At 43.9% G+C, this 15,034-nt stretch overlaps 1 protein-coding gene across 1 annotated transcript in view; it reads right to left on the minus strand.

Moving 5' to 3' along the window:
- The window catches only part of UBE2O (ubiquitin conjugating enzyme E2 O), a 67,175-nt gene that overhangs the window by 31,231 nt on the left and 20,910 nt on the right, over positions 1–15,034 (minus strand). Inside the window, exon 2 of the mRNA XM_072880845.1 lies at positions 240–299. Coding sequence (XP_072736946.1) covers positions 240–299 — 60 coding nt within the window. The remainder of the gene's footprint in view (positions 1–239; positions 300–15,034) is intronic.

The raw sequence follows: 15,034 nt of genomic DNA on the forward strand, positions 1-15,034 counted from the left end.
TGTCTCATTACCTGACATTATCAGGCTTGCTTGCTCAGGAGACCTTTGCAGATATGCAACAGTAGAGAGGCAGCCTTATCAGCATTTCATTTTCAAAGGATGCAGCTAGGTCTATCAAACACTAAAAATAGAACATGCTCAAAGCATTACTGTTCAGTTCCATTCTGGCAATTTGGCAAGTCTTAGAAATCCATGCAGCGGTATCACGATCAAAAATGGACAAAGAAAAAAGCACTTACACTGGAGCTCATATGTCTGACCACATCTCGAGGGACGACAGAGCGATCTTCAAGCTTCAGCTAAGGGAAGAGAGAGACACTGGATTTAGTGACCCCAGATGATACTTGGTCAGAAATAACATGACAAATACAAATGTATAGTATGCTGTTCCTCTGGACTGAGGAGGTTTTCAGCAGAGGATGGTACTTCCATAAACAGTTAACCCCTTGGCACATTCGCAAAATCCAGTTGACAGATCTGAACACAGCAACCAAGCAACCTGTCCACAACTGTGCTCTAAGTCAGCAGACACATCAAAAAGGGTGCAGACATTCTGACTCATTCATCACTTAAAGTCTCAACTCTCCTCTTCCTCCATCTGCATCACATGTCTTTTCCTACTCACATCCAGTCCATTTACTAGAGAAGACAGGAGAGACAGGAAGAAGTGCATGACACCAGTTCTGTGTCTCATCTTGCATGCTTTTCACCAAAGATACCCCCAAATATCTGTGGAAATTCTGTTTGGCCTGGAACATTTTAAGCAAGGTACTGTACAGTGAGAAGTCTTAGCTGGCAGGGGAACTGGTGTCAAATTCACTGCAGCAAGAACTTGCTTTGGAAAAAAAGGAAAAGAAATGGCTGTTGCTGCACTCGCTAGCCCCCACGTCCATGCAGGTAACACAAAACATCGATAAGAGCATGGATAAAGTCAAAGCACTGCTCATACTCCAGCTCCTGCTAAAGCACTTGCTGGCAAAGAGCTAGTGCTGGCAAAAAAAGATGTGGCTGGACCATCATTACATATTCTACATCAGTTCATGCAGAGTTGTGGGCACCAGGAGTCATTACTGGTAAGGGAAGGTATCACTTGATGAATCTCCAGTGACTACTGGCCAGTTAACCAAGGCGATGTCCTTCATCAAGCTGTTTCAGTGATGGCTTGCGGGCTATTTCATTAAGTGTTATCAGCAAGCTCAAAACTACAAAATGCAGTTGCCATTGAATACATCAATACTAAAATGCTACATGAGGGATAAAGCCTTAAGCCAGGGAGGCCACAAGACTGAACTCCAATTTCAGGCTTGCTCAGCCTCACAGTAACTCAGCTAAGATTTCCTTCTGCTGAACAGGGAGGAGTCTCATCTGCATTTCGGCGGTCAAGAACATATTTGCATTGGTACATCATTCTGAGCCCTGCAAATACACTAATTACACACCACACATTTTGGGAAGCACCATGTGACGCAGTACCAGGGACAGAGCCTCTTTCACATCTCGCTTTCAGAATCTGCCTCTTCACTACTGCTGCATTCATTGCTTTTCCTTGTTGATTCCCAGCCCGAAATCCACGGTGCTTTGTCAGCATTTCATCCTAACCCACGCCCTGGCTTACAGCCTGCTTTACTAAATTAGACATAAATCTATAAATCCAAGGACATGATCCGGAATCAAACCAAAGTACCTAAGTATTTATTGCCTTCTTGATTGTGTGTTTCAGTAAGAGAGGAAGAGAGCCAGCCAATTAGGCTTTTAGACCCAACTTCTGGAGTCAGAACTCCACCGGAGTGGGAAACCTGAAGCCTCCCACAGCCCATTTCCAGATTGTGGAAGGGTTTTCATCGCCTCCCACATCCCACCAGGGTATATAGATAGACATAAATTTTTATACAGCTTTCTAAAATTATTTGTTAAAATAAGTACTGTGTGGATAGCCTCTTAACATCCAGAAGCAGGCAGCAATGCTCACATTCCAGTAAGTACTCACACGTGAGCAGCAGTTTGAGTATTTTAACTGGAGTTCTCTTGCTGCAGAGCTCCAAGTGTATAATGATACTTTCATTTCAACATGCATTAGGGCAATTTAATCTCTGACACGTGGTATTTAAATTGATGCATTATGTTTCAACATATCACTGAGCCATACCTCTCTGTTCTGTATTAAACAGTATCTGAAGAACCCAGACTGACAAGATGATCCAATGCTACCTGGCAGCAGCAATATTTGTGTGTTAGTCAACTCTGGTAAATCATAAAAGTTGTAAATGAGTAGCTTTCCCATTTTGTGATCCTTCCTGAAGGATAAAATCACAAATTCTTCCCAAAGCAAGGCATAAAGCTTTCTCTGCAGGGGAGCTACATTTAACCTGTTTTCAGATCTCTTGATTTTTAAAGGCAGCACAACTATTTTCAGCTTCATGTGCCAGACCCACCTGCCTCAGTTGCTAGGATAAGCAAGGCAAGTAGTAGGCAGAATGCCAGCATCAACAATAAATACTTAGCAGGTCTGTCATCACACAAAAGACTGTAAAAACCCAGAAGAAATCCGACCAGAGGAAGCCAGAATGGCTGTTGATGAACACATGACAGTTCAGTCATTCCTCCTCTCGTCTGTTATACCCAGAGCGATGTGATCAACAGCCAAAGGTTAGCCCCCTCACTCAGCAGTGAGGGAACTCAATATCGGAGAAGCACTTTTAAAATAGGTACTTACAGCTCAGCTGCTATATTTACCTCTATGAAAGTCGGTGTTAACATGAGTAGTTTTATGTTCTAGCCATGTGCCTTGATAATAGCACCAAGAATGAGAAATATCAGTTTCCCAGAAATGCTCTCAGCTAGTCCTGCACTCCTGCATACCAAGCTGGGCTCAACACCCTCCAAACACCTCAAATGCAAGGCATGTTTTGTGTTGCCTTTTTAAAAAATAAATTCACATTTATGTATGTTAAATAAGGCAAACCAGACACTCATCACTGCACACACATTTAACCTAGGCAAAAAGGGACGACCAGCACACACCCACTGGGAGTCAGTTACATTGGTTAGTGCACCAACTGCAAAAAGAAGGGGCAGAATAGCTCTGGCTCCCATTTATTTTCTCCACTATTCAGATGCTCTCTTGGTGCTGCTCAGCACTGAATCAATGCCTGAGCTCTACAGCAGATCTACTAGTCAAAAGGCACCAGCTGCAACTCAGAGAACATCTGATACTTCCCCAGGTCTGATGATGCTCTCATACCAACACAGCAGGAAGGGTACAGAAATTTTGATTTTTGCATAGCAAACAAGCACCAACAGGAACACGTTCCCCCTCTCAGCTGAGTCACCTCATCTCAAATGAAATAAAGTAGCCATGACAGCTCTCACCTGAAACTGGGTAGACTAGGAGAGAAGGACAGACATTTCTGCCTAGCTGCTGAGCATTAACTCATTAAGCCTTAGTACCTTATTGCTTCAAACCATTTAATTTCTTATCACAAATAAACTTGTCATTTGAAGTAAAAATCTTTGTGGTTTTTTTTAATTAACTGCAGAGATTGGGAGATATACCTGTGGCAGTAAACTGGATCCTCACTTCAGAAAACAATTCAGCAGCTAGGTGTAGGCATCCTTGGGCCAGGGTGGGTTAAACTCACACTGTAACTTTCTGGGTTTAACCTCTCAATTCTATAAAGCAAATGGGAGACACGGGGCCAGTTTTCCTCTCCAACAGCCACCTTCTGACAAGAGATCAAAAGCAGAGTAATTTATTTTGATGACTTCGACTAGCCACCAGTGCCAAGTATTGTGGCAGGTAAATAAGCAGCAATTGCTTCTGAAATTTAGTGACAAATAATAGAGGAGTTGCTGAGATTTCTATAGGGACAACTAGCCCTGGTTGGTGTGTATCCAAACAAAACCAGCACTGGAAGTACTCAGTAGTGGCATAAATCCCTGGTCACTACCTGCATATTTAAAAGCAGAGCTTAAATTCACTAATTAGCTGCTCAGGTTTGCTTGTAACATCATTGGTACCCAACAGTGGGCAAACACCTCTACACAGGCTCCAGCTACCAGTGTCATCCCCCCACCAATGTTTTATCCAACAAAGGGGAAACAATGACACATACGCTTACTGCCAGCACATCTCTTGCCTTCCTATTCCCATACAGTCTCTTTTCTGTAGGGGGCAGGAGTCTTGATATTTTATTTTAGGAGAAATAAAAGAAGGCAAATAGCAGCATTTTGTTTTGCTACTGACACACTTCACTCCAAGTGGGCAATGTTGTCACAGGAGGGAATTACGAACAAACCGTCCCCTGCTCTGAACAACCCAAGAAGATAAGCTAGGGGACAAGCTTAAACACAGAAGGGAACCATAGTTTTAAAGGCTGAATGCATCTACATGTAGTCATTGGTTGTTCAGTCTCAAAATACGCCAGCACGCACCTTTTGGACAGGCTCCCTTACCAGCTTTCAGAGGAGCCAACTACTCAGTGGACCTTGCAGGTTCAACCCATGCTTGGACACCAGGAAGGACAGGAGACCTTGTCACTATGACTCATCATTGCCCAAGGCTCACTTCAGATGACAGTTCCTTGATCTTCAACACCCAGTGACACACGGACTTGGGAGCACACTTTTCACCTGGATCAGCCATGGTTTTACAACTGCATTTCTGCTCAGCTACCCAGCGATACAGAATTCACCCTGGCTATGGAAGATGACCCCTGATCCAGCACAAAGCTTGCCAATACCAACTTAACCTGTTAAAGTTCACACTCGGTTAGTGCTGTCTCATAACTGCAGTGTCTGACCAAGGAAGAATAAAACCTGCTCGAGGGTGCCAGTGTGATCCCACAGCCTCTACCTCCAATGCAATCAGCATGGCAAGGAGAACATCAGTTTCTATTCCAGAATCTTTCCAGATTTTATTCTCCAAAACAAGAGCCCTGGGAATAAGCACATAAGGATGGAGGAGAAAAAGCAGCACACACACATCCACCCTCCCTTGGTAACTGCTTATAAAAATGGGAATACAAGGCACTGCAAAAAAAGAAAAAAAAAAAGGAGGAAAGCACAATGCTGGAGATGAAACTCTATATATTTGCCTAAACTGCTATATGATGGTTGCGATGTTATCCAACTAAGAGTCAGAAGGGAACTATCTATTATGGAAGCTGCTTCTACTATTTGAGTTAAGCAAGGACTTGGTTAGCAGTGGTCACCACCACGAGGGCAGGGAAGCCAGGCTTTGACCTGCACAGACCTGCTACCACTACTCATTCTGGGCTATTTCTCCACCCTTACATGTCCTAGCACTTTCCTCATACATCTTGTGTAACTGATCTCATTTAAACCACTGTTCCAGGCTATCCTCCTACATTTGCAAACAAAAAAGTAAAAAAGAAAAAATTACTTGCAATTTTATAAAGCCTGTCTTATAACAGGAACGGTGAGTTCTATCAGTGGGACTAAGAAAGCAAGCGTGAGGGGAAAAATAATAAATAATGCCTTTTGGATCTATTACCATTCTATGGTCTCCTTTTTAGTCAAGCAGAGGTATTATACATGGGAAACATGTCACACTTTTGTCTTTTCTTTTCTCTGCCAATGGACAAATGTCGTGATGGAGGACAGATGAACGAGGTATCTGATTTCTGTCCAAGTTTAACAGTTAGGATTTTAGTCTCACATGCATCAAGGTTTTTTTAAACTGCACTGGAGAGTGCTCCCGGCAAATCAACTGTCTGAATCTGTTCTGGAGTTAAAAATTAATCCCCTCCCTGGGACATCCCTCCAGGTCACCAACTCCAACTGCCAGCATCCTGCAACCTCCATGTTAGTATTTTTGTTTTGAAGGGACAACACCTACATGTTAGCTTGGAAGTTGTCATGGAAACTTGTAGCACCAATGCTCAGAGGAAAAAGAAAAACCACAGGTTGAGAGCAAACCAGAGAGAAAGCAGTCTACTGCAGCAACAGGTAACAAGGCACCGCAGAGCTCTCCAAACCCCAGAACACACTCCGAGGATGCTTCATAATCAATTAAAGCTAAATCCAAGTGCCTGATGCTGTGAAGAGGTATAATCTTGCTTCATTCAGCTGACAGACAGGCTCCTCCATAGGTCTTTCAAATGATCTGGCCTCTCAGCACCTGAAGTCCATGTGAAGCAAGAGGTGGTGTACCATATTTCCATGCCTGGTTTCTAAACCTGAAACCTATTAGGTCCTTTTCTCCAAAGGTAAAGCCGCAATTCAGAAACCTGCACCAGATAGCACCGGTTCGTGACTGGGACCACTGCAGGGCTCTTACTGGAGGTTAAGGGGAAGCCTCCTTACTATGTGAAGCAGCTCCTGGTACACCACCAGCTCTAGTCCCAGGCACTAACAGAAAACAAAATGGTGCCAACTAATGCCATGGCTGGCTGTAACCCGGAGCAGCTCAACAGCAGCCTCGACACAGGGGCGGCAGTGGGATGGGTGTTCGTGGAGGTGGGACAGGAGGGAGCACAGCCAGCAGCAGCAGGCTTAGCAGGAGCCAGCCCAAGTCAGCATCCCCCAATTTATTTTTTTTTTTTTAACTCTAAAGTCTGATTACACACCCAAATTCACTTCAGCTAAAACAGTAGTGCAGCAATCATCTCAACACAAGCTGTTTTTATTGAAATCCAGCAAGTCAGCTGTCCAAATATAGCATGGATACACAGAGTTAGATGACAAAGGTTCAGAAATTCAAAGACCCAGAAGATCTGAAGCCAGGATATTTTTAATATCATTTCAGTATCAACACATTACTAGTGGCATCACATACTACTCTCAGGAAAATATGTTCCACATACAAAGTTCACTTCCCTTGAAAGACTTCTGTTACATTGATCATATTGCATTGCACATGAGCCGTCTAAAAAGCAGGAGGAGAGAGGATAAAGCAGCAAGAGCAGAGAACCCCATGGGAGCTCAGATTTGGTTCACACTGTGACATTTGAAGTGGCACACATTGCTTCACTTTAACAACTGGAGGTTTCGAACCACACTGCGTTTTATGGAGAAGGAAGACAGGAGAATGGGGCAGAAGAAAGACTGCTAGAAACTTAAGACTCCAGAGAACAGAAATTCTACTACCCAGAAGAGCTGAACAATGAGCTAGACAATATGGAGAGTTTTAAAAACAACCCTTGAGGGATGCAGCTGCAAAACTGTGAGAATAAATCTTCTGCACTGCCCATGACAGCTCCCGGTTACTCCTACATGGCAACCACATGTAGCCTGTGGCTCTTCCAGACAAAAAGTTCAAAATCTGTTTGAGACAGGAGGTTATGGAGACACCCGCATTACTCACAGAAGAACTACACCTTTCTGGGACAAGGTGTAGGCTTCTGCCTGATCAAGTAGTAGATGTCAGAGTGGTATGTTGCTCCCTACACCCTACTATAGAACAGAGTCAGTCACTGCTCTGCCACATAACTAATGCCTTTAGATGAGTTTGGGTTTTTGGCCATTTTGCATTTTAACATCATCATTCTGCATTTTCATAATATCATGATATCGCTTGTCATCTCAAAGTGCTCAAAGAATTACAAAAGGAGAAAATATTTAGAGTTACTTAGGAATTGCATCAGGAGATTAAAAAAAATTGTTCAACATGGCCTGTATTCAACTAACTCTCAAAAACCTTAAGTGACTCAGGAACACACAGTTCCCCACTTGGATTGGCCAAAGCAGGGGAAGGACAGTGAGCAGGATCTTTGTTTCCTATATTCAGGGCAAAAGAGTCCAAAAGCTCGTTCATGAGGCTGTTTGGGCAGTGCAAAACACCATTCTGCAAAAGGTCAGGTTGACAATTAACTTCAGCTGCAGGAAGAACAGAACAGGGGTAGGCAGGGAGGTGTTAAAATGCTCCCCAAGACTGAAATAAATGCTTTCAAGGACTTCACAGAAGCGAAGATGAAATCAAGACAGCTTTGCATTGCGTGCAGCACTACCTGCAGGCAGTCAACTGATAACATTACAATTCTTTTGTTCATGCAACCAGCAGATCTGAATCTGCCAATCATCTGACATTCAGCACATTCAAAACTAGCAGCACAAACTAAGATTCACCATTAAGCCTACCCCAAGTAGTGCCTGTTACCAGCAAACTACTGTGGATTTAATTGTATAGTGTGGACATAACACTTTTTCAGACAAGCAAAAGGCATGACCTAAAGCAGGATTTCCTAATTTAGCTCTGAAGATACCAATGCTGGTCGGGATGAACACAGCAGCTTCCAGCCCCAGGCCATCACACACTGCTCTAAAATAAACTTGCCTGTCACCAGCTGAATGTCTACAACAGCTTTAAAGCCCCTGTACTAAGGGGACATGAATTTTTATCAAATTACACACCAATTGTTTACTGGACTGCCAGAGACAGGCAGCACCTGCAATCTTCTAGAGTCATTTAGGAAACAGCCAGCAGGTGACTGTATGGAAGGCAGCAGAGAAGGGAAGACTTTGCAACACCCACAGGAGATCAGGCAATCTGAAAAATGAGAATCAAATCATTGGCTCCACATTGCTGTTCCCTTTCAACACTGCTAGTGGTGCAGGAAGGCTTGTTACACAGGCAGCTTCAAAATCCAGCTGTGTCATTAGTTCTTATAATCTCCCAACACTGTGAGCCTCCCCAGAGACCTGCAGCTCTCGTGAGACAAACTGACAGCTCTTTAATTTGTCTTTATGACATATTATGGAGACACAGAAACCTGAAGTTGTGCCACTCAGTTGAGTTCCTTCCAACTTCAGGCTGAAGCCTCCTGAGCCTCCCCTATCTACACATCTACCTGCAACGGACTTGTAGCTGCTTTTGTCCGTCGACATTTCTGATCACCCTACCTGTTGGTTTTTTTTTTTTTTTACCCTCCCTGTTATTTTTGGGTAGTAAAGTTCTTTGGTGGCGGAATATCTTTCCATCCTCTCTAAGTATAAAACTCCTTCTGCAGCACAGTTCTGGTCCTTCACTCACAGCCATATGCTGCAGCATCTTCCTCCCCTCCCAACAAATATCACCTTTGAGCCTTCTGGCAGAAAGACACTGAAAGGCTCTACTTTCCTTTCACAAGAAGTGGAATTTGGCTAAAAAGTCTGAACAAATCACTGGATGCAACAAAAGTTCAGTTTAATTATAATGTGGGTAAATGCTGTGCTTTGGAGCAGAGGAATCTGGCTTTTACATAAATCTTTTGCTTAGCAAAAGTAAATCTTTTACTTGGATTTCCCTTGTCCAAGACTGTCAAGCATTATTTATTATACTGGCAACAAATCACTTCTGTAGCTCTGCAAATTTACGTGACATTTTGGAAAACACTGCAAGACAGATTCCCTGGCCTGGTGAACGCACCAATCAAAACAAAGACAAAGTACAAGGCAGTAATTCAAGGGAAGGAATACAAGACAACAGGAAGGTTACTGGGTTATTATTTAAAGGAAAATAAGCAGGTTTGGGAGCATTTCCCAGCAGAGGCAGCGACGTGGTTGGGAGAGAGGAGGATCCTGGAAGTAGAACAAGGAGAGCTGCACAAATCCACCTTACTCTCTGCTTCGCTTGGAAGATGAATCGCACCTATAACCAGCAACAGCAACTCTCAGCTTTTCAGCATCCTTAGTCTCACATTTCTATCTCATGCATGTAAAAGTTGAGCACCACCACTCATCACCAAAAGGGATGCGGCAACAGGAAAGCCACTCGCATGTGAGCCTGGGTTAGATGCCTCAAGAAGGGGCAAAGCAGCAAAGACAACCTGGTACCTAAAGTGCCAGCTCTGGCTTGAAGGAAGAGGACCTCAACAGCCTGCTGAGCTTTCTAGACTCAACAGGCAAGAATGATCTTTAGTGCAATTGGGAAAAGAGTTACAGAAAAGTTTGACTTTGTCCAATGTTGTCATCAAGTGCTGCTGAATTGTTTGTTCAAACAGGCTTACATCCCATATACTCACTCACATCAACCAATAACCCTGTGTGTGCAAAAAGGTTTACAAAACCTTAGAGGAGACCTGAAAAATAATTCAGAAAGAATGAACATGATATGGAAGGCCAAAGTTTAAAAATACATGGCTACGACTACAAAACACAGAAAGATCTTGTAAGAGAAGATTTACTAACGACTAAGTCTAGCAGTAAGCCACCTAGAGTCCTATTGGGAATCTTTCAAAGATGTTCCCAATTACAGGATTTAATCTAAACATAGGATTTTTCTTCTCAGCAGCAGTTTATAGTAAAAGATATCATCCCCCTTCTCAGTGTTTATACTTCTTGCTTCATGTACCCAGTCTTCTGGATATAGCAGTTCTGGGAAAATCAGTTGCTTAATAGAAAAGACAAGACAAACCTAAAGGATCGCCTCCAGGTGCAATGTCCCAACAGCACAGATTATTACAGGACAGCCCTCCTCCCATTTTCCTATAGTAAGATGGCTGATTAAAAGCAATACTGTCCTACTATCTCTGCCTAAGAATTTTCAAAAAGCTTGATAAAGAGCAGTGCTCTAGCACCAGATGGCACTGTTACCTGAAAAAACCCACATGAGACTGCAGTTAAAGACAGGAGAAGCTGGTTGGAAGCAGTAAGCAGAAAAGTAGACAACATTTTGCCTATACATCAGCCAACGCTTCTTGCAGACAGGTTGTCTCAACACTGCCTCAGTAAAGCCTCATCTGAAACACAGGTCAGAGCTAGCAATTCCCAAGAAGAAAACAGCCATGAGGAGCTCAGCACCTCTACAGACATCCAAGCCCAGCTTGTCGAGAGATGCTCAGTTCAAACAGGACCTAAAGGGATGGCTGTTGAAACCTTGGTGAATACCTAACCATCGAGGGTGACAGCAATGGTTGTGCTGATCTTTTTGACAGTATCTAACAAAGACTAAGTGAGATGCATTTGACTGCTAGAAGAGACTCCCCTAAGGAGAAGCTCACCTGAATGCTAACACCAACCGGTGTGACAGGGAGAGAGTAGAAGCCCACTTCAGCCAACAGTCTATATTCCTGGGATTCCTGACAGCCTGCTGTTTTATCTTGCCAATTAAGCTGTCTTCCTCCTTGCGTGCAAGAAGAGCCTGTCCAGTAGCTCTTTCATTTACCTGAAGCAAAAGGATCCCTCAAATTGTTGCCTTGGGAGGGAGATGGCAGTTGTTATACAACAGGTTTTCCACCTTTTTGCTGGACCATGCTGGGGTTGCCATCTGGACAGCATCAGCGCTGTAGAAATTAGTCACTTGCCACTCTGAGCAGCATTTGGGGCACACTGCCAGGCCTGGAGGAAAGAGTGGGACTGCTCGAACCTCCATCTGCCTTTGGAAGGATGCTGCGAGGAAATCTGTGTGACTATTGCTGACCAATTCACTCCTGAGGCACAATAAGTGCACTGCCCCTTTCTACATCTTTAGGAGTAGGAATAAAGAGTATATCCATGAGAAATATTCCTTTGCTCCATTCCTGGAGAAAAGCAGCAAGGGCTCTTCTACTGAGCCAAAACTAGACTCTGCTGGGTTGGTGGTAACTCTGTGCTAGGGAATGAAGCATCCTCTCTCCCCTTGCAATCAGGTCAGCAGCATGCAGGGGGAACTCATTATTAGCCCACAGCAAAAATCCACCTTGCAAAAACTGCCAGGGAACAACAAGAGGGAGACATATCAACATAAAATCACCATGTCTGCTTTCCAGCTGGTTAGCTCATATGCTGCTGCTGTGAATACAAACCAGCCATTTAAATTAGCTTCTAATTGTTCACAATTATTCAGAGACAGCATAACCTGCAAGCAGCTTTAAGACAGCAGGCAAGCAGGAGAGAAAGAATGGTTTAAGAGGCCTTAACAAGTTTCATATATTTGTGCTTTGCAAGTCTCCAGCAATGCTGCCTTCTCTAACAGAACCCCCTGAGGATGTGTGCTTTGCATGCATTGGAGAAAAATAACCCATGAGTATTTCTACTCTTTCTTGCTCCATTTTTTGGACTGGTTCAAAAATTAAGCCAATAATATTTTGGTCTACCCCAGTCGTTCACAGTCTCTGCACACACAGGCAGTTTGAGCAACACTATTTATAAAGCTGCTTAAAATTCTGGACACAGCCAGAGCTCTTTGATAGGATGTCAGCCATGCGACACCCGAACGTAGGAGGTTGACACAGGATGGTTAGTGTAATACAGCCCACTCTTCTTTCCCTTGCTTTCACCCAGAGCCTCCACTACCACCCTCACAGGAGTCCCTTCCCCCAAACACAGACAGTAATGTTTCACAATTGCTGCAATTTTCTCTCCTAGGAGAGAGGGAAGATATTAACCTGTTATCCTTAAATCCCTAGCATGTCAGTTTTGGTTCACACAAGACCCAATGCAAGTCCAGTCCGCAGGTCAAATCGCTTTAGGGGACTGAATCCAGACATACCTTAATGATGAAATTCCCTCACATTCAGCCATGTTTGGACCCAGAGGTACCACACTGCCACAGAGCCAAAATACTCATCTAGGACTAGGAACTGTAGCAAATTTAATAAACTTAAGCAGGATTATTTTATCAAGTACAGAATCTCCTAGAGGAGACAAAATAACACTGAAAAGGGATGTATAAATAGCTGTAGCTGAAAGCACAGCAAATGCTGTGTCATGTTACACTCCCAAGTCAGTCCTGGGCAGCGAGCGCATGGAGCTGACCGGTCTCTCTTGTAGCTTCTCTGAATTTCATGCCTGCTCTGAAATGAGAGCATACCCCTGGAGAAATATTCTTGGTTGATCTCACATGCAGAACACACTCCCCAAGCACACTGCAGCGCCTTACTGCTCTGCTACATGAGGAATGCTGCATGGACAGACAGGCTGTCTGAAGCCCAAGGAGAAGAGGCAGAGCAGTGAATTCAATGAAGCAGATCAGGACCTGGGTAAATTTGCTAGCTTAGCTAGGAAATATAGGATGCTCAAGCTGGAGATGGGGGCAGTTTCCACGGCTAGTGGTTAAGAGCACTCAGGGGAAACTCTGACATTTAGCTCACAAGGAAACCAGTATCACTGCCTCCTCATCAGGACGCAGCCAGGGCAGAGGTCTAGGGTCACCTCTCCAGCCCCTCCTCGCACAGAGCGAAGGCAAGCGCTGTTTTAAGAGGTACAATGGCTAACACTAGCTGCAAGACATAGCAAGTGTTCTGCAAAGGCTTTCTGTTAAATAACATGCCTTCTGAACCAGCTGTATCCACAGTTAAGTCAGATACTGGTTTAAAAAAACAATCAAAGCCTTTACGACCAGTTCAAGTAACCTCTGGAACACTACAGAGAATCCACCCAAAATCCAGTGACAGCATGGGTACCCCGTGCATGCATTTATTTCTGATAAACAGCAAAGCCACTCCCCCAGCTCACACTGCAGATGAGAGTATGTGAATGCTACTGGGACAATGCAGCACAACTGCATCATTGCCCAAAAACCTCAGCTGCATTTTCTATTCACTGAAAGAGTTTCCAATTATCCCCCCCTGTACATAAATGCTGTATTGGCCATTACAAAAAGAAGGAACAGCCCCTAGTGAATCCATACACCAGGCTACAGAAGCCCAGTTATTTAATGACTGAATTTCTGCAACCCCTGCACTGTTATATGTCTTTTCATTCAAGGGGTGAATTCGCCACTTGCAGAATGGCTGGGGGAAAGACTAAAACATCTCCCAGCCAGAGCAGGTTTAATTCATTGCCTCCTGTTTGTGCATCCTGTAATACAAAAGCAACCAGCCTTCAGTTCCCTTCAATAACTCTGGGAAAATCTCACCAGGACTGGTGACAGCAATGATGCAATAAGGACAGAAGTGTAAAAGCCCTTCAGGGTCTGACTTCATACTCCTGGAGCAAAGCTTTTTTTTCACACACACCCCCCCCCCCCCCCCCCCCAGTAAGTCTAGTGGACCGGCTTTTTCCTCCTTACTATCTCAGCCAGAGCACGAAGCTTTCAACATCATATTTAAAAACCATCAATGCGATCATACAACACTACTATATCATTTTGCCTTCAGATGTTTTCTAGGCTGACTTCTAAACCATTTATTATAAGCTCTCCAGATTTGTGCCAGCAACCTAAGACAACACCACATTTGCCCAGCAGAACATCCAACATCTGCATGGAAACACCGCTCTCCTCTCCACGTTACTCCACAGGTATCCATTCAGTTATTCAGCAGCACGTTTGATGTGACAATAATTCAAGATTATAGCTTGGGGAATCTTTTCTCCCCCTGTCCCTTCCCTGGCAACTGAGCAACCAAAAAGCACGTATGTAGATGGCTCACAGAAGTCACTGATAAACAGTAAACACTTACAGCAATGGCATAGAAACCAGAGGAACAATAAAGCCAGATGTTCCCTGGTTTTGTATGAAAACACACAGTTCCCATTCTAAACCTGCTGAAGTTAGATTATTACCTCCCTGTACACAGGTTTTAAGGGCAAAATCCTTTATACCTGCATTAATCCTTGCCAGCCTGGTTTTCCTCTGGACATGGCACACAGACAACAGTAAACTTCTTGCAGGAGTACGTCGTTATGCTCCTCAACTTCGCACATGCTCTACAGCACAACACAGCCCAACAGCGGTACAGCAGTCACAAATTACTGGGGAAAAAATATTTCCCAAGATGCTCAAATCCAGTTTTCAGGAATGGCTTAGGTGTTTAGGAGACCCAGCATCAGAAGAGTCCCCAGGGGAGTAACACACTTCTAGGCCAACCAGGAAATGGTGAATCTTCCATTTTTAATGGGAGGAGTGTCTCAGAGAAACCTGGAACTGCCCCTTCACTAAAAACATTTCTAAAAGGTCACCTCTCACAGACAAGCAAGGGGAGACTGACTGTTAACAGAACTCACCTCGGAGCTTACTATCGTCCCATAAATGTCAAAGACCGAAGTCTCAGAATTTTCCTAACTGGGGTTTAAAACTGTTTTAAGGGATGCTTTGCTGCATCCCTCACCTCTGCATATAGATCAGCAGGCTGCTCCTAGCAGGTTTTTTAAAAAGCCTCCTCTGAATTTGTACACC

Source organism: Ciconia boyciana, chromosome 16, assembly GCF_034638445.1.
Source record: "Ciconia boyciana chromosome 16, ASM3463844v1, whole genome shotgun sequence".
Taxonomy (NCBI): domain Eukaryota; kingdom Metazoa; phylum Chordata; class Aves; order Ciconiiformes; family Ciconiidae; genus Ciconia; species Ciconia boyciana.